The sequence below is a fragment of the Heloderma suspectum genome, chromosome 4 (genome assembly GCF_057233095.1).
Source record: "Heloderma suspectum isolate Gila_16-S chromosome 4, 16-S_ref, whole genome shotgun sequence".
Classification (NCBI taxonomy): Eukaryota; Metazoa; Chordata; class Lepidosauria; order Squamata; family Helodermatidae; genus Heloderma; species Heloderma suspectum.
In genome coordinates, this window is record NC_139461.1 from 39,289,027 (window position 1) to 39,307,980 (window position 18,954).

The 18,954-nt window shown below is 44.7% G+C and overlaps 1 protein-coding gene across 2 annotated transcripts in view; it reads right to left on the reverse strand.

The window, feature by feature from the left end:
- Window positions 1-3,566: 3,566 nt before the first annotated feature.
- GRHL2 (grainyhead like transcription factor 2) overlaps window positions 3,567-18,954 on the reverse strand; it is a 121,113-nt gene continuing 105,725 nt past the window's right edge. The window contains exons 14-16 of one of the 2 annotated variants that reach the window (XM_084849002.1): window positions 18,165-18,250; window positions 7,607-7,671; window positions 3,567-6,060 (exon numbers count right to left, since the gene is read on the reverse strand). In XM_084849002.1, the coding sequence (XP_084705128.1) occupies window positions 5,946-6,060; window positions 7,607-7,671; window positions 18,165-18,250 (266 nt within the window). In that variant the 3' untranslated portion in view covers window positions 3,567-5,945. The remainder of the gene's footprint in view (window positions 6,061-7,606; window positions 7,672-18,164; window positions 18,251-18,954) is intronic. The other variant, XM_084849003.1, reaches the window with a different exon arrangement.

Here is an 18,954-nt window from a genome sequence, read left to right on the forward strand (position 1 = left end):
GGCCATGTGTCCTTCTTTACAGAGGTCAGTCCTCTATTTAAAGGTGTCCTCTGTCAGGAATGATTCTGAGCGTGTGGAGATAGCTAGCTGCTCAGATTCAGAATGGGAACAGCCAGAACAGGGGGAGGCTCCCTCTCCAGGGAACTCAGATATGGCAAGGCCTTCTTCCCAAGAACTTGGCACACAGGTGGCTTGGCCGGAAGGCCCCCCCTTTTCTCCTCCATGAGAGTCAAGGTCTCGGGGGAGGAGGAGAGTGAGGGGCGTGACTTGAAAGCTGCGAGGGTCCATCAAAGGGAAAGCGAAGTGGAAAAGCTAGAGGCAGAGCTCAGATGCTCCTTCAGGTTGGCTATGTGTGATAGCCTACTGTCAGAAGGTCGCCCCTGCTGCCTTCTAAAATCCTCAGGTAGCCAGAAGCAACACGCAGATGATAGGGCTCTTTTCCAAGGCTTTATTCTCATTCAGCCTAATGACACTTACAGATGCTAATTGCTTGATCCTACGAGTGAGACTTTAGAGGGCTGCCTACTCGGGGGCCCTAACCTTAGGAATCAGTTGATCTCCGTTTGGAGGGGAAGGCGGGAAACTGCTGTACTTATGAGCTAGGAGGAGAGAGTCCACCCCTTTCCTGCGGGGCATCGGGGCGCTGCTGTTGCCGTCGCGCCAAGCAGGCTGAGCGCCGCCTCTCAGCGCCCACCATTTCGTGCTTGAGGGTGCGCCGGCGCCTAGCATCCAGAAACTACTGTTGCTCTGCCCTCTCCCTGCCAGGGTCACTATCACTCTCAGGAATGTGTACCGGGAGGGGCTCTCCCCCTGGCTGCTCCTCTGAAACGTGCACGGGTTCCTCTCCCGCGGTTTCTAACTCATCCTCAGAATCAGAACTGCTTTGGGGCTCTCTGGGCTCCGATCCAACCCTGACACCTATGTAGGAGGGAGCCACCGTAAGGGAGGGGCATCCCTCCTAAGCTAGTCTGGCCAAGAAGTTCTTGTTTAAACTGCTGGCAACTTCTCTGACTTCCACTTTGGCTCCTCTGTTGGTATTCGTAATTGTGTGGAGTAGCTGTTTCCTTTGTAGCCTGAGAGTTCCCTAGAATTTGCATTTGTAAGGGACCTGGTCCTTAACTAATAAAGTAGTGAGCCTGAAGCCTGGTATCTTGGAGTGAGTTGATTGCGAAGGGGGAGGACGAAGGAATGTGATAGCCTCTATATGAAGGGCTATCCATCCAAATCCAGTTTAAGACAGTGGCTCAGTCGCATATAATGGGAAGCCACTGTGGAGGAATTTCCCCACAAGTTTCTCATTGCAATGGTTTCCGCCATTTTGAATATTTGAGCTGTGGCAGGGGTGCACCATAGCTTGTTATGTGAAAACATAACAAGGGTGGGTTGTTTATTTATATCCCGCCATTTTTCCTCTTTAAGAAACCCAAGGTGGCGTACATAATCCTCCTCCTCTCCATTTTATCCTCACAACAACTCTGTGAGGTAGGTTGGGCTGAGAGTCTGTGACTGGCCCAAAGTCACCCAGTGAGCTTCCATGGCCGAATGGGGACTAGAACCCAGATCTCCCGGCTCCCAGTCCAGCACTCTAGCCACTACACCACACTGGCTCTCAACTGGGTTGTTGGGGTAGTTGACAAGCCACCCAGAACTCATGGGCTCTTGTAGGGTTGTGGGTGGCCTATTAACAACCCCAACAACCCACCCCCGCTGGGTTTGCACATAACAACAAGCTACGATGCCCACCCCCACCCCCCACCTCAGCTTGAATATTCAAAACAGCGGCTGCCACTGCAACAAGAAGCCCCGTGCAGAAATTCACGCATGGTGGCTTCCTGTTACATGCAACGTCAGTGAACCCTAAGAAGGGAGAGCAATTGGGGCCTTGAAGTTGCCCATCAGCAGTTAGCACCTGAACAGCAGACTGAGCAGATGCACAGGTGAGATGTACTGTATTTCTATTTAAAGTATAGTGTTTGTTTCTAAATATGCAGCTATACATAGAAATTAGTGTATGCAAATTTTATGTAAATCTGTACCCTCTTTTGTCCTTTTTGGGGGGTGATATGTAAGCGGCCACCCTAATAAGTACTGAACTGCAGAATGAAAGGAACAGTTTATCATTTCCCTCTGTGCTCCACCATTACTACCAATTCCATGGTTTCCAACTCCTTTCCTAACAGAGGCTCCTGTTCCTTTAACAGTCACCAATTCATGTTCGACAGGTGCAAATTTTCCCTGTCATTTCTCTTCATGATGTGCCAAAAAAAGTGTCTCTTGAATCTCACACTGTCATGTAGTTCTTAAACACAGAAAACATCAGTCTTCCATAAAAAGGCTTTGTAATTGCAATCAGTTCTCAAGCAAGGCTAAATCAGAATATGGTTCACTTTAGATATATCAGCCACCAAAGCTTTACATGACTACAAGGGAGATTCATGCTTATGCAAGTATATACACATCAAAAGGGTGTTTATTCTCCCTTGTGTTTTGCATACACTGAAGATGTACGGCAACTGTTAAAACTCCTTTCTTAAAAAAGAAAAATACCTGATATTGGTTGAACTTGGAAATGCAAGATTCTGATCTAAATAAATTGACCTTAAAACTATGACCAAATAAGCTTTTAAATACATCCCATCATCATTCAGGATTTGGCATTTCTCTTGCAGCTTTTGGAACCTCACAGAAATCTAAAGCAACTGAGCTGCTACAAGAGCATTAGAAGTAGCAAATACTCTTAAAATTTAGGTCAAGCTAATTTACATACCACAAACATTCCTCTGCATAGAGCCATTTTGGGGTTGTCTTATTCACGCAAGTCATCTCAACTCTTTGGGGTTTTGATTTGGTCCCATGAAAGAGATGCTAATTTGAATTTACTTAAATCTATGCATACTTTTTCAAAATGTTTGGTGTTTTTTCTTTTTCAGATCATGTTTCCATTTTTGCATCCCATGCATGCCTTTCATAAGAAAGAATTTAAGGGTTTCATTTCACATTTATATTTCACATTTCCAGGCTTGAGGAAGTAAAAAACAAATAAAAAGCTAAAGGCGCTGCAGCTGTCCTGCCTGCTCTTGTCTCACCCAGCAAGGAAGCTAACGGACAATAACGGAGGATCTGCAAGCTGCAGGAATGCTGTCGTTGTCATCTATGGTTTGTTGAGAGTTTCACTTTATTTCACTGTGTTGTGAGAACATAGGTAGCTGCCTTATACCGAATCTGACCTTTGGTCCATCTAGCTCCGTACTGCCTACAAGCAGCCTTCTCCAACCTGGCGCCCTCCAGAGGTGTTGGACTACAACCCCCATCACCCCCATCCTGGCCATGCCGGCTGGGGATCATGGGGGTTGTGGTCCAACCAATTCTCCAGGGGTGGGGGGAGCAGTTCTCCGGGGGTCGGGGGAGGTCTCAGACAGGAATCTTTCCCTGCCCTGCCTGGAGATTCCTCAGATTGAACCTGGGACCTTCCGCATGCAAACTTGAGCTCTACTACTGAGCTACGTCCTTTCCTCAGCAGCCACATCAATGGACGCGCAATGAAAAACTGTCCAGTAGATATTAATAAGACAGGCTGAATAATATAATCATACTAAAACAGAAGTCTACAGCTGGGACTCATATGTACATTTAGATCCGTGCCACGGGAAGTGTATTTACCTTTTTACATTTACACCTCATCATCAGAGGACCCCATTATCAGGGGATGCTAAGAAGTTTTACTAAATGAATAAAGTACACAGAGGATCCATTCATACAGGATGTTTCTTCCATCCCTACCACAACTCTTGGGAGGATGTACTGACATGGAAACTACAACCAGGGGCAAGGAGAGCGGGGTGAGCCGGAAGGGGTAGAAGAAGTAGTGTAGGGACGAAGGAGCCGAATGGAAGCCAAGGTGCATTACCCAGGTATATGGGGCACAGCCGGAATTCTTTCAAGTGCCACAAAAAGGTACCCTGCCAGCCTGACCTTCCTGGGTCATTGGCATGAGGTTCTTCAGCCCAATTTCATGGAGGGGAAAAAAAAGACTCTTCTTGCAAATTTTGCCACATCCTCACCATCACCACAGATACGCAGTTTTTCTGGGCTCCATTCACACAGTGCACTTGATGTGTGAATTGCATTGCCAGAAATACTCCTGAAATTTGCATGCTGTATGAATGGGTGATGGTCATCAATTGATTTTGTTGAGGAGAAAAGGGAAATAAGCAAATAGCTGCTCAGCTGGTCCTGGATAGCGTGTGCTGACCGAATTCCATTTAGCCATTAAGGAGAGACGTGATGGCGGTCTTCAGATATCTGAAAGGCTGACAGGCCAAGGATAGAGAAGACTTGTTTTTTGATACTCCAGAGGACAGGACTAGAATCAATTGTTGGGAGTGGCAAGGAAGCAAATTTCAGCTAAATGTTAGGAGAAACTTCCTAACAGTGAAGGCTATTCAGCAGCGGGATAGACTTTCTCAGGAAGTGGTGGGTTCTCCTTTGCTAGTGATACTTAACCAGAAGGCAGAGAGCCTTCTGTACTTGCATCCTGCAGTGCAGATCCTGCAATGAGCAGGGAGTTGAACCAGATGACCTCCAAAGCCTCTCCCAACTCTATATTTCTGTGATTCAGTGATCGTATGATTCGCTATAAATTAAGAAAAAGACCATCTGGCTGCGTTCAGGTTTGGCTCCAGTTTGCCAGAGGCTCCAAAGTAAAGGTAAACTGAATGGAGCAAGACCATTTCTTCAGAAATCCTGATTTTAAAATTGGAAGCTGCCCCATTTTGGGCTCCCTGCATAATGCACAAGAATGGCTACGAAAAGATTATGAAAATCTAAGGGTGCAAAGAAAGGATAAATAATTTAGGGACTGGAAGACTGTGCAGCATCATTGCATAGAGCAATCTTCCCCGATCTGGTAGCCTCCAGATGTTTTGGGCGACAATTCCCATCAGCCCCAGTCTGCATGGCCAATGGTCAGGAATGACGGTAGTTCTACACTAAAACATCCAGGGGGCACCAGGCGGGGGGATGGCTGGCATAGACACTGGGCATGACAGGGCGGGCGATACCACAAAGACTCCCAAGCTTATGGAGTAAATGCCAAATGTGACATTAAGGACAGCTTTAACGTCATGCTACAGATGCTGGACAACCCATAAGACAAAAGACACAGAAACAAACAGCCTCTCCAAACAAGGGATAGCTAATAGCAGAACTTCTCTCCTTGGCAAGAGGCTCTGCCATCTTCTAATCCCAGCATAAATCATAGTGGCAGTAAACACGTCTGCACAGGTAGGAAAAATATATTATTACATTATTATAAACATTATGTACAGAGGTTAAAATGGATGGTGTTTTACTTACAAATGACAGGCCATCTGAGTGTCTAACTAACAGTCCTTTGTTGCCCTGTGCTGGGAAGCACCCGGAGGAATATGGCGAAGCTGCATGTTACTCAGCACTTGGTGGGAGTTTTCTGCAGGTTATCAGCAACTTTCCCCATCATGATCTCTGCATGAATTAGAATTTCAGATCTTCTAACAATTTATTCTGGAGGGTGCAATTTTAATTATAAAGTCCCAGTTGAACTAATGAAACTTTGCAATTTTATTTCCTTCCATATTAATAGATTTTTTTTTAAGTTGCTGTTTCACCCTTGCAGTGGGCAAGATTGCAAAGTCCAAGGTCCACTGATTATTTACATATTGCAGAGTGAGGAGCAATAAATAAGGAACTTTGTGGTGGTGTATTGGTTCATTTTGAGCAGACTGGTCAGTAACTACCAGGTGTGCTTCCTGTGCCAAAAGGAAGGAATGCGGGTTGTTTCCCAATGGAGTTTTGTAACAGCCTGTCTTCTCAGCATCCGTGAGTCACCAGGGCTTTAGAGGAACTGTTCTCTGCCTTAAGGCGAAAGCGAAATGTTATGACTTCAAGGGGTAGCACTCTGATTTAGACTAGATCTCCGTCAACGTGACCTTGAAGCCTTCCGCCATGCTCTCCATGTTTAGGATGAAAGTGTCTTCGTTGGAATAATGCTCAATGATGTTATCGTCCATATTTACCAAGATCCTGGAATTGGAAAAGGATACTTTAGTAAAGTTCAGATACCAGAGGGTGGGTTCAGATGGCCAGTTGAACCACTATGGGGTGAGGGTTTGTGTGTATGTTGAGTTGACCACTTGTGTAAACACTGTGTAAGACAGCCTTTTGTGCAGCTCATCACCTCCTGGAATTCCAGCTTCAGCTGTGAACTGTATGCCCCATTGAACAAAGCAGCGCTTCCTTCTGAGTAAATATTACTCAGAACTGCATTAGTTATTCAGGTTCACTGTGAACTCTCCAGTTAGATCCATGCCAGCGTAACCCCATTTAAACAACACAAACCTTCCAAATGACTGGAATATTCCTAGGACTACATGGATAAATTATAGTATATTTATATGTGTGCGCGCAAAGAAAAATAATTTTAAGCTCACAGTTCCCACTTAGAATGGCAGGAGTAGCGAACCTATGCCCCTCCAGACTCCAACTCCCATCATCCCTGAATATTAGCCATGCTGTCTGAGGCTGATTGGAATTGGAGTCCAACAATATCTGGGAGAGCGCAGGATCCCCACCCCAGCGAAGGGTATAAAAGGCATAAAAGAAAGTCTCGCTCAAAGCCCTTCAGGCAATCCCTAGCTAGCTACTTTTGTGGGAGAAGCTCAGCACAGGCTTGGCATGCTGAAAGTCCCAGGTTTGACTGCTGGCATCCTTGAATGAAGGCGTCGCAGGCAGCAGAGCTGGGAAAGGCCTCTGCCCGAGACTTGCTGCCAGGTGGAGTAGACAGTACTGGGCTCCATCGACTGATGCTCTGCCTCAAGGCCAATTAAAACTGTTCTGGTTGTGAGGCAGGGAAATATATACCAAAAGAGGTGGTGGCATGTTAGACATTGGACAGCCAGTTACGGTTATGGCAGAGGCAAATTAATTAAAAGCAACAAGGGCAGGATATTGTCCTAGTCCTATTATTTTGCTCTTCTCTGTCTCATCTTAGAATACTGAGATCAGGCGCTTGGAATCTTTGTTGCTGCTGCTGCTCAGTCTCAATGATAAATACGAATGATCCTCTGTTTAATTGGCAATGAACCTGAATTAGACTGTGCCTGTCACAAATGGCTCCTTCTCATGTTACATGAGAAGACCCAGGAGAGGGAGGAGCCACAGTGTGGGCATGTCCCATGTGATCCCAGGGATTGTCACATGACCTGAGCGCTGCAGGAAGAAACCATGCTGCAACAGTTTCCTGGGCTGCAACGTAATGTGAGAATCCCCTCCACCGGGTTTCTCTGCGAACAGTGTCTGAAGCAGCACCTTGCACTGAAAGCTCTATTGATGCAAAATGTGGTGAGAAACTAGTAGAAATAACACAGTTTAGTTAAAGGCCAATGTCCGGTCTGACATCTGCTGCACCCCCAGTTGAACCGTGAGCTGCTCAGAGCAGGGATCTCTTCTTGCAGCAGTCCAACCACACATCCCATAGCTAGCGCAGAAGAATTCAGATCTCTTAGGAGCTGGGATCCCAAGACACTTCCGTAAAAACATGACTTCCAATATGAACTTTCGTTTTTCTTACCCCTTTTTGCTCTTCTTGTAAAGCTTTGTAATCTTTTCAGCTGGAAGACCATATTTCTCAGAAATCTGAATTTCAAATTAAAAAAGGAAGGAAGATTTATTAAAAGTACACCCAATGCAGTATCCTCATACTCAGTTAAAAAGTGTAGTTATCACTTGGGAGACTAAAAAGCACTTCCTCTTCTCAGCACCACCAACCTTAAAGCCTTAATGACAACTGAGCTCCCGGCCACTTTTAAAATCTTAAATACCTATATTCTAGTAGTACGATTTCCTTTTCATAAGTTTCATCTCAAGTGATACAAAGCAAGTTTTTCCCCCTCTAAAGAAGTCTATTGCTAATTAGGATAAGCTTTGCAAGAACTGAGCTGTTAAAATCAAAGCATCTTTGCAAGAAGTCGGCAGGTTGATATGAACATATGTTAATTGACATATAAAAGATATGCTTTCCAAATAGTGATGAACAACATTAACACAAGATGAATCTATAAATGCTTTTGCTTTTAACTTTGGTTTGGACTCAGAATAAATCTAAATGTTAGAATACCTGATTTCAAGGCTGCTCAGGGTAAGACATTTACTCAGCATTTAGAGACCCTCCTCTTACTTTAGGGCTCCCAAAGTTTTTGAGATAGCTGTCTTATTGTTTACTTGCTTCATTGTATTTTATTTGCTTGTGTTTTAACATTATTAGTTGTATGCCATCCTGAGTAGGCATTGTTGAAAGGCAAATTATATACATTTTAACGAGTGTTTTATTTTTTTTAGAAATACAGTACTTGAATGTGCATTTTAAGTATACTTGTATGAAATTCATTTGAAAGTCATACTACATTTGAATTCAGTATCTTCTACATATTTATAACAAACCTACCCGCTTCTGTGTGACCATAATATTAAGGCAATAAACTGAGCCACACAGACCTGATTTAAACTTTAAACTGCAATGCACATGTGCAGAATAATAGGTGTTGGGACAAAACAGTACACACAAGAACACAGTTCCAGTTCCACGTCTTTGAAATGGGCTGTACGTGGGCTCAAATCACACCCACTTGAAGCAGCCCGACAGAGTTCCAAGGTGAGGGAGGGAGTAAGAATGCCAACGGTTAAGAATATCAGTTGACAGCGCCAACATCCAGTAGCACAATCAAACTAACAACCCACCTACCCCAAAGAAGGCCCTAAGCGGCGGGGAAGGGGATGGGGGAGACGGATGGACTTCAAAGCAAACCTCTGGGGTTTAAGCATGCTACACAGACCACTGTCAGACCCCGAGACACAGGCAGCAACAGTGGCTGCAACGCTGCTGGCAATCAGAAGGAGCAGAAGCAGCTAGTGCCAGACTGGGCAAGCGAGGAGCAGACATCTGAGGAAGAGACACTGTAAGCCACAGCACCCTAGAAAGGGAGCCACAAATGAGATCCGAAGTTGCGTGAGTGGAAGCCCACTCACGCAATGGGACTTCCCCCCTTCCTCTCCCCCACCCTCCCAAAATCTGCTCTGGAGGGTTCCACAACCTTCCAGATCAGATTTTGAGTGTGTGTGTGGGGGGGGGCTGCAGGGAGAATCTCCCCCCTCCCTCCCTCCCTGTTGCACCGGCAGAAGCCGTTCCATCGGGTTCACTGGATACCACCCAATGAGTCCCAACCAACAGCTGATCGTTGGGATTCACCAATGCTGGCCATGGGACCACGCTGCCTTCTTAAAAAAAAAGTCTGATAACATACAAACATTGCACAAAGTCATAAAACATGCAGCTACGCTTGTTGCTGAAAGCTGAAGCACTCTGGAGAGCCAGGGAACCAATCGGGACTTGGGTCCTTTCCAGATGTGTGGCTCAGCCTCCATAGGCAGCTCATACTGGGACACCCAAAGTGAGGAATCACAGCAGCTCATTAAATTACCAAACTACTGAGATTTTTTTGTGTTACGCATACATGAAATTTCTTGATATCTATTTACAGAGTGAACTAGAATTGAGAAAGATGCCTGGGCTGGGAGAGGTTTTGCCGACTGAACAGAAAAGCTCCATAGTCATCTTTTGGAAGCACTTTGCTCCTCTCTACCCCCATCATGTCAGTATTACCAGAATAGCTCTTTTCATGTTGAAAATGTGTTAACATCCATCTGTACCTATGGAGATCCAAAGCAGATAGATGTTGCACCATGTCCTTCAATGAGTCATGGATGTGTCAATCTCAGAATCATCATGCATTCTTTGTGGAAGGACACACTCTTCTTTCTTTCCTTCCTTCCTTCCTTCCTTCCTTCCTTCCTTCCTTCCTTCCTTCTCTCTTTCTTTCTAACTTTAATATAGGAACATGTAAGAGCATCCCCAAATGGGGATAACATTATGTCAAGAGAAGCTTCTTTGTCATAGATTGTCCCTGGCAACAGGATACAGCAACACATCAAAGTAATCTTCTATCTTCTTTGCAGGTCAGAATCATGTCGCAACCTAACGAAGCTGCAGACCTAAAAAGGATTAACAGACCACCTTGTCCAAATCCCTGCTTGGAGAAGGAGTTGATGTATCTAAACAAGCGGCTCTCAGTCTGGTTTTATCTGTGGTCATACATTTGCTGGCGAACTTGAGTGGGAGGGTGCTCTTGCACTCACGTCCTACTTGTGGGCTTCCCACAGGCAGCTGGTTGGCCACTAGGCCTCTGGTCTGATTCAGTAGGGCTCTCCTTATGTTCTCATTTGCCCCCTTCCAATAAGTCTCCTGATTACAACCCATTTTCTTTTCTCCATACAAATGGACAGATTGGAGGAACAGGTGTACAAGTGCCCCATTCTGAGTTTTTTCCCCCTTATTTCAGGCTGTGTGTACAGCACATTTCAGCTTTCTGTCTAGTGCGGAAGCACCTTTGGGGAGTCACATTTCATGTCTTCCACTCTGAGGGAGAGATGTACAATTATCCTTGCAATCCAGCCTTGCAAATGATTTTTTTAAAAAAGTTACCAGCCTATAAATAATGTTGGTAGCCTGCCTACGATACATATGTGAAATGAAAAACCACTTGCAAAAAAGTTCTTTAATCCCAGACAATGGAAAACACAGGTTAAAAAGCCAGCTGTTCTGGGATTATAATTTTAAAACAAAAAAAGAGGGGAAAGAAAAGCAAATCCGAAGAGAAATATATTTGTGGATTGCTACAATGTTAATTTCTACAAAACTATCTGGGGATTGCTTCGTGAAACTTTCAAGCAAAACAAAAATTATCTTTGTCCAAACTGGCACCTATTTACAACAAAAGTGTGCAGGGTCTTACAGGTCAGCTTTCAGATTTCCCCTTTGCTCCCCTGCCACTAAACTGAGCCAGGGTTTGCTAAATCTCAGGGTGGATTTGTTTCAGCTCAAGCCCAGGTTTTGAAGGCCCTTGGGCAAGGCACCCTCATATATGGTGAAAAAGTTGGAGGGGGACACCCCAAAAATATGTCAATGAAGACTGAGAGTGTTTAGTGGCCGCAGAATGCTGACTATTGGCAGGTAATAGAAAATAGGGAGGAGTGTCTGGAATCCTGAACAGAAGCACTCTACACTACAACATTTTATTACGGACCCCCCTAGTAGATGTCTAAGGAGTAAAGCACCCTTTTTTTACTCATAGCATAACTACAACCAGTCTTGCACAGCCTCAAATAAACTTCATATAAAAGCAGCTTTCAGAGCTGCTTCCTGGTTGCAAATGTAAAGAGCTAATTAGAGTTAACTTCACACTTTTCCTTATGACTCAGCTTCAGGGTAAGTAAAAATGCAAAAGGTGGAGGCAAGTGTTCCACCCAAAGACACTCACAAAGCATCGACAACCAGCTGACTTCAAGTCATCTTAATGTACTAGGTCTTGATGTGGGGGTGGGAGGGGGAATGTAAGCAGCAGAGCTCTTTGCAAACGAAAGCAGAAGGCTTTTTGGCATGAAAGTACTGGTTGGAAAATCAAGGAGATTTCAATCAGCACTGAACTTAGAATGTCCAATGGATGTTATTTTTATCTTTAAAGAGCTAAACATGTTAGGAAATTTGTTAAAAATCAGGGGGTCTGAGTCACTCACTATCTGGTCACCTGATAGTAATTTCTAGTTGCCAGTGGTGACCAGCTAATCTGTTAGTGACAAGCCTGAATTACCCAGTTTTCGGAATGGTTTTCCTGGAACATGTGTAAAAAATGTCCAACTTTCTAGGTAGCGTAGAAGTATCTTAACTATTCTGACACCCACTTGAGTATGTTGCAAACATTTTTATATAATCCTCCTACTAATAAACAACATTTCAGTTTGCTTGGACAAGTCTCTTTACAGTGAAGGCTTTAAAAAGAGAACTGGAACAGGGCAGCTCAGAATCCAAATTCGTCAACAAATCTGATTGCATTTTTCTGGTCATGGATAAGGGTTAGAGAGGAAGTTCTACCCCTCCAAAAGTGAAGTCGTCTCACATCTGAGTGTGCAACGTTTGCGCACAATGTCCGCGTGAGCTGTTTAGTACTCAGGTCAGCAGGGTGCTTTTTGTATTGCTGTTCTTTCCTTCTCAACTTGTTAAAATGCTTTATTCCTCCAAACCCATCCGTTATGTATAGCAACCCTGTTCTTGTTCCTTCTAAGATGTTTGATGATGCAGGCGGTTGCCTATGAGAGCTCATGCCATAACAAACAGTTTATTCTCTAAGGTGCCATAGTACTTTTCTTGTCTCCAGAAAAAACATAATTGTGCAGATAAATTGCCTGTTCTTCTGGGACACAATTATAAAGGGGGGGGGGAGAGAATGAAGCAAATTCTAAATATGAGAAAATGCGACTGAGTATCATGGAAAGTTTGGAGGAGGCCACAGATGAGAATGTGATAAACAAGGGAAAAAATGTGCAGCCTGTAAACAATGGAACTTCCGTTTAGCATTTACGTTCTTGGTAGGTTGAAGTTTTGAAAACAATGGTGCTATGCTTAAAACACACAGCATTGCCAAACTGTGTCTGTGTATATATAAAGTGGTAACATCTTACACGTGCACTAGCCTTTCATGGTATTTCTCATATTTTACCAGGGGATAAAATCATGGCTGGGTTAACATGCGGTGACGTGTGAGGGGAGTCAGGGTGGCTCCAGTGTTTGTGGCTGCAGGGCAGGGGAACATAACTAGGGAAGCTCGCTCTTTCCATGCGGGTTCGTCATGTCTGTTTGAAATGTTTCATGTATCAAGGGGTTTCTGCTTTCTAAGCTCCACTACATTCCTTTGTGGCTGATAAACATATAGACGGTCATCCTGCTCCAACAAGAGGAATCAATGGGCAGTAAGACACTTGCATGCACTCACTGCCTGTCTGGAGGGGAGGGGGAATCTGCTTGTGCAAAATAACGCTGTGCAAGTGGTGGTGGGAGATCACCAGGATCTGGCTGTTCTAATCCCCCGCCAGCGGTCCTTGAAGGCGGGTGGTTCCGATTTCAGGGGGCTATAAATCCATTCTGGGTTTCAGTCAGAACCAACCAGAATTTTAAAGGAGCAATCCAAGGGGCTGAACCCTATCCCCAAAATAGGTTCAGCACCTTGGATAGTTCCTTCAGAGTTCTGGCTGGTTCTGACTGAAACCCAGAATGGATCACAGCCCCACCATAATCAGAGCCACCAGCCTCCACAGAAGGCAGGGCGGGCCTTGGCCATACTATGGCCTGCGGTGATCTTCCTGTCTCTCTCCATCCCCTGGCAGCACATGACTGGTGCTTTCCCCTTAGCCGAGGCAGCTCATCTGTGTGGTGATGAGGGACTGAGTCCTGACATCCCCATGCCCTCCTGCTCTTCCTACAGAGAACCAGCATGGTCAGAGAGCACAGCACGATGGGGGCGGGGGGGAGGAAGAAAGGACTCAGACCCTCCAGTAGAATCTAGCATGCATGTAGGCCTAGGGATGTATGATAAATTCATTTCAGCGCATTTTTTACCAGACTGTACCCTGTTTGCACCTCCTGGAAGTGAATGTAGTCCTGAACACAATCTGTGGTTGAAGTTCATACATTTCCGATCTTGCAAAGCAAATGAGGGAACAATTTAAAAAAATGCATTTGAAAAATGAGTACATTTAAAAAATGTGCAGGAAAAGATGCCTACTTTTGAAAAATGTGGACAAGTATGATTTAACCAACGGGAGAAAAATACGCATACTTTAAAAATGCACACAATTGATGCCTACATTTGGGAAAATGTGCACGAAAATAAGCATGGATTTTTGTGCAAAAAGAAAAACAAAAAACCCCCAAAGCTCACCATCTGATACAGACATGAGAATGAACAAGCTTAAAGGTGGAATTCGGAGAACCTTGACAAACTTGTGTTTTGCTGATTTACACATCCCTATGTAGAGCTCTCCTGTGTCTAACTGGATTGGGAATGCAGTGTCTCCTTATGACACTGTCCCTATAACTACAGGCGGAGATGTCTCTTTGTTTGTTAAGAGTGGCATCCTACGTTTTGACCAGTGTCCCCAAAGCAGCTCACAACTTTCATTAAAACCTTACACTTGAAACATTCAAACCATGGAGTAAATGGTCACCAAAGTTAGCCCAGGGTCACCTTGTGAGTTCATGGCCCATGTGAAACATGAACCAAAGACTGCTTCACGATTGAGTCTCTTAGCCATCATGTCAAATTAGCTCCTGGCAAATACACTAGGGTGTGGCTGTGGGCTAGTATGGTGTGGCCTTGGCCACTATTCTACACTACAGTCTTTCCCAATCTGGTGCTCTCCAGATGTGCTGGACTACAACTCCCAGAATCAGCCAGCAAACAGATATGGAGGGTACCAGGTTGGGGAAGGCTGCTCCGCTATAACCTTTTCAAGGGAAGGCCTTGTATGCATAGGGATTTTACCATCTTTCTGGCTGGGGAATGCTGGGAGTTGTAGGATTTTTTTCCATCTAAACATGCATAGGATTCCACCCTTAATATATTTCTTAGCTGCCTTCCCAAGATTGCTTGCAATATAAATAATCCACTATCCATCTCAATATAACAAATTCGTAAACTCAGAATCAATTTTAAAGAATGATATAGCACAGTCAAATGCAATCAGTAAAATACAATCATTGTAAAACAAAACAAACCCAAACACAACTAACCAACAGCAGCACTTTAAATTAAAAACCAGAGAAAACAAATAAAAGTTTGTCTGTGCTCATAACAAAGAGGAACAGAATAAGGTATGAAACTAAGCAATGACATGCAAATTGGTCTTACCCACAGAGCTTGCAGAATTCAGCTTTTCTCAGGCCAAGCATTTCAAAATATTTTTTTAAAACTTTCAGAGAATGCACCACCCATCCTGGCCTTGTGGCCCAATTGCCCATCAAGAAGTACTTGAATTTCAAGGGCCCAAGTTTTAAGGACTTCAGTGTTGGTTGAAATGCCAAGTACTTCAGCATAGCTGGGCTATTAGACAGTCTCTTTTGGCACACCATGGATAAGGAACAAACAATACCCGCCCTAAGCTTCAGCACTCGCTCCTTGACAAATAACCTTGATCTCTCATCTTGGAAAGTGACCCCAACCTCAGGCCAAGCTTGGCACCAGTCAGCATCCTACTGGATAAAAGTTGACAAAAGGTGGGAGTGTTGATAGCGTGTTGAAGGAAGGTTGGCAGAGCTTTACGGTATTTCTTGTCCACAAAGGAGCTAGGTCCTCCTTTTTTTCCCCCTTTCAACATTTAGAGACATACTCAGCGCAGGAACAACTTTTTTTAAAAAATCAACTCCTGTGAGCTTGGCAACCTGCTGATAACACCCTAAATTCAGATCTTGCCTGTCTTTTTAGATAAGTGAAGCTGATATTGCATTTTTAAATAGGGTTGCTGTGAGGATAAAGGAGGTAAAAACTGTAAAAGCCTCAGCTCAGAAAACCTGGCACGAAGCACAGTGCATACAGCAGGGGTCTCTTTCTTTAATGCTTTGAACAGCGGCTCCCCTTGCGCTCCATTGCAAAGGGTATTGGAAGCCATCTCTTCCTCCTCTGCCATCCCTCCTGGGACAAAGTTCCACAAGTAGTTAGACATGAGGAGCTACTTAACACAGAAGGCCAAAAGCCCTGCTAGGCATTTCCAAACCTGGGAACTTCTTGGATCATGGGTCGTAATTTACCTGTCTATCACCAGCCTCCAACATTCCATCCTATTCTCCCAACATGCCATAATCCCTTCATGTGACCAAGAGATGGACTGCAGGATGGACTGCGTCTGTGACTATGCAAACAGATGCAGGCTCGATTCTCACCGACTGGGACTCGCCATGTAGTTAGTAAGAAATGGGGTTGAAGTTTAAAATAATTGCAATATATATTTAGAGACAACAACCAGATCAGCATAAGAAATAATGTACTCAAAGTTGCAGGGTCCAGCTTGATGCAAAATGGGGTTTTTTTTAAGCGTCAGTTGTCAGGCTGGCCTTATTACAAGGCAGCCGCGCCAGGAACCAAAACCTACCCTCCTGCAGGATCTCTCATGGCCCAGTGTGGTAGCCAAGGACTCTTCCAAAAAGCTAAGAAAGGGACAGGCCATGTACCAACCAAACAGCAAGTGACCCGATTTTACATTCTGTTGGATCAGAGTGTAGCCCTTCCCTTTCCCAGATCCCGCAATCCCACAGTTTTCAGTGGGTTGTATACCAAGGAGTTCCACACGGCCCTTTCTCTCTTGGCCTTTAGGAAAACTCTCCAGACTTTTAAAAAATTGTGATCGGCATTCAGGTGATTTTATGGCTGTTATTTTATGTAACAACTAATTTATTTGCTGCTATTATATGGATATTTAAATTTTTAATGTAGTATATTTATGTATTTATTACATTAATATCCTCCTTTCTTTCCTCTTGCAAGGAACCCAAGGTGGTTTATATGGTCGTCCTCTACATTTTATCCTCACAACAACCCTGTGAAGTAGGTTAGGCTGAGAGCAAGTGACTGGCCCATAGTCAACCAGTGAGCTTCCATGGCCGAGTGGGGACTAGAACCCAAATCTCAGGGCTCCCAGTCCAACACTCTCACCACTACAAGACAAGAGTATAAAAATAAAAGAAAGTGAATGAACAAACTGGTGAAAAAGTCAGCTTTGTGGATAAACAGAGCGAGTCATGAAAGAGGAAATATAAAAAAACCCACCAGCAGGCAAACTAGTTCACAACGACTATAGACAAGTCTATGGGCAGAAGTGCCGTATTAGCGATTATCATACAGCATTTACAAAAGAGACGAATGGTTGTGTAAAGTGCAGGAATATGGGAGGGGCCATAGCTCAGTGGGAGAGCTCATGCTTTGCATGTAGAAGGTCCCAGGTTCAATCCTTGGCATCTCCGGGTAGGGCTGGAAAAATTCCTGCATGAAGCCCTGGAGAGCTGCTGCCAGCCAGTGTCAACAATACTGGGCTAGATGGGCCAGTGGTCTGACACAGTATAAGGCAGCTTCCAATGTTCCTAATGTGGTTGCCCTCCCCTCCCTCCCTCTCTCACGCATATACACGCACACATAAGCCTTTTCCACCCAACCACCTCTCACTCTAGGACTCACCTGGCTGCCCACCACCCTTCAGCTAACTGTGGCTGCAATCCTATGCATACTTATCTGGGAGGAAGACCCGCTGAACACAATGAGACTTACTTCCAAGTAGGCAGACATAGGATTGCACTGAGGAAGCTGATGCCACTTACCAGGCTCTGTGCAAGGGAAAGGTTATGCTCTGATCCAACAGGAAGTGGAAGCAAGTCACTTCCTGTTTGATTGGAGTATGGCCCCTCAGAGCCTGGAAAAAGACTTTGGCAACCACGTGGGGCCTGTCTTTACTGGACTCATAGAACTAGAAGCAGGTTTGGCTCTTATTTCAATGGAGTCCCAAGAATGCCTCTTTACTTCCTCCCATGTAAATGAATAGCTGCTATTCATCCCTATGCATTTGGGGAAGGTGGTTTGGACGGGAGCAACATCTGCCCTCCATCTTTGACACTATGAGGCACAAAGCTTGCAGGCATGGGTGGCAGCCCCAAGGAGTCTTTGCAATATGCAAGCCCTCCCTCCACAGTCATAATGATGGACATTTTGCAACAGTCACCATGTTTAGTGTAATTTTGCACAAATGCGAAATACTGTTTCAATTTGTTAGTGTCCTGCCCTTCCCCCAAGAAACTAAAACAAAGTACATGGTTGCTGTTTTTTTAAATCAGGAGTGTAGAGGTGTAGAACCTCAGGCCTGGGGGCCCGCCTATGGTCCCAATCCAGCCCCCCGGTGATCCCCAAATGGCCATGCCCCCCTTTCCCTGACTACTGATTATTTGGTGGTTTCCCGGCTTTAGAGCAGTTTTCCCCCATTCTAAAAGGTCAGCATGCCTCTCCTAAGGCTTAGTGACTGGCAGGAAGAGTGTTCAGCTAAAATGTACCGACATTTTTTTGCAATTTTGGCCCTGCCCCTTTTGCCTTTGGCCCTGCCCACCACTGGAATGTGGTCCCCGAGAGGCCCTTGGGCTGAAAGAGGTTCAACACCCCTGTTTTAAATGGAGTAAGATAACTGAGATAGGGATGAGAAGTACTTACTGCTTCCATTAGTCCCTTTACAGTGGGGGACTTTAACATCAAAGCGTCGAACACTTCATCAGCCTCCTTCCTCACATATAGCAGCACTGAAAAGGACAAGAACCAAATGCATAACAGTCCTACAATTGAATTACTTCACCTTGGACAGAAAATTATTCCTCTCAAACAAACGACAAGTGAAAAAAGCCAGATGTATTAAAAATAAAACTATCCCACGTAATATGGCTGTCATAAGGCAGGAGGCGCATTAGCTGATCTGGAAATACCTAGAGGGAAATACTGTGTCCTTTTCTCTCTCTCCAGGAAGCAGTGTATGAATATCTGCATTCCTCAAAACTTAGGGAACCTAGAGGTCAATTCTAAATAGCTGCCCTGGTGTTCCATTACAATGGAGTGATAGGGATAGTTTATATCTAATAAACTGAGCAATAGCTACAACTAATTACCTCCTCTTGTAAAGCAACCTCATGAGCAACATTGTTGTTCTCTCCTAAAGCTTTCCCAGGCAGTTCAAAGGTGGACACAAGGCTTGGTGTTATGAAAGTTGCCCCTTCCATGCAGAGGCAGGCCCTCCCTTCACCATCTCCACTGTGGTGCTCCAACCGTGGCACTACCCAATAGCATATCCTCTGACGAATGTCCACTGTTGTTGTTTTTGGGGGTACAACCATGTCTGTGCTGGTGCAGCTAGTCTAGAAACCAACAGTCTTACATGATGCATCTATTGCTAGACTGTGGGGGGGCAGGGACGCACACACACCAAACGTTTGAATGCTTTTCCAGGTCAGAA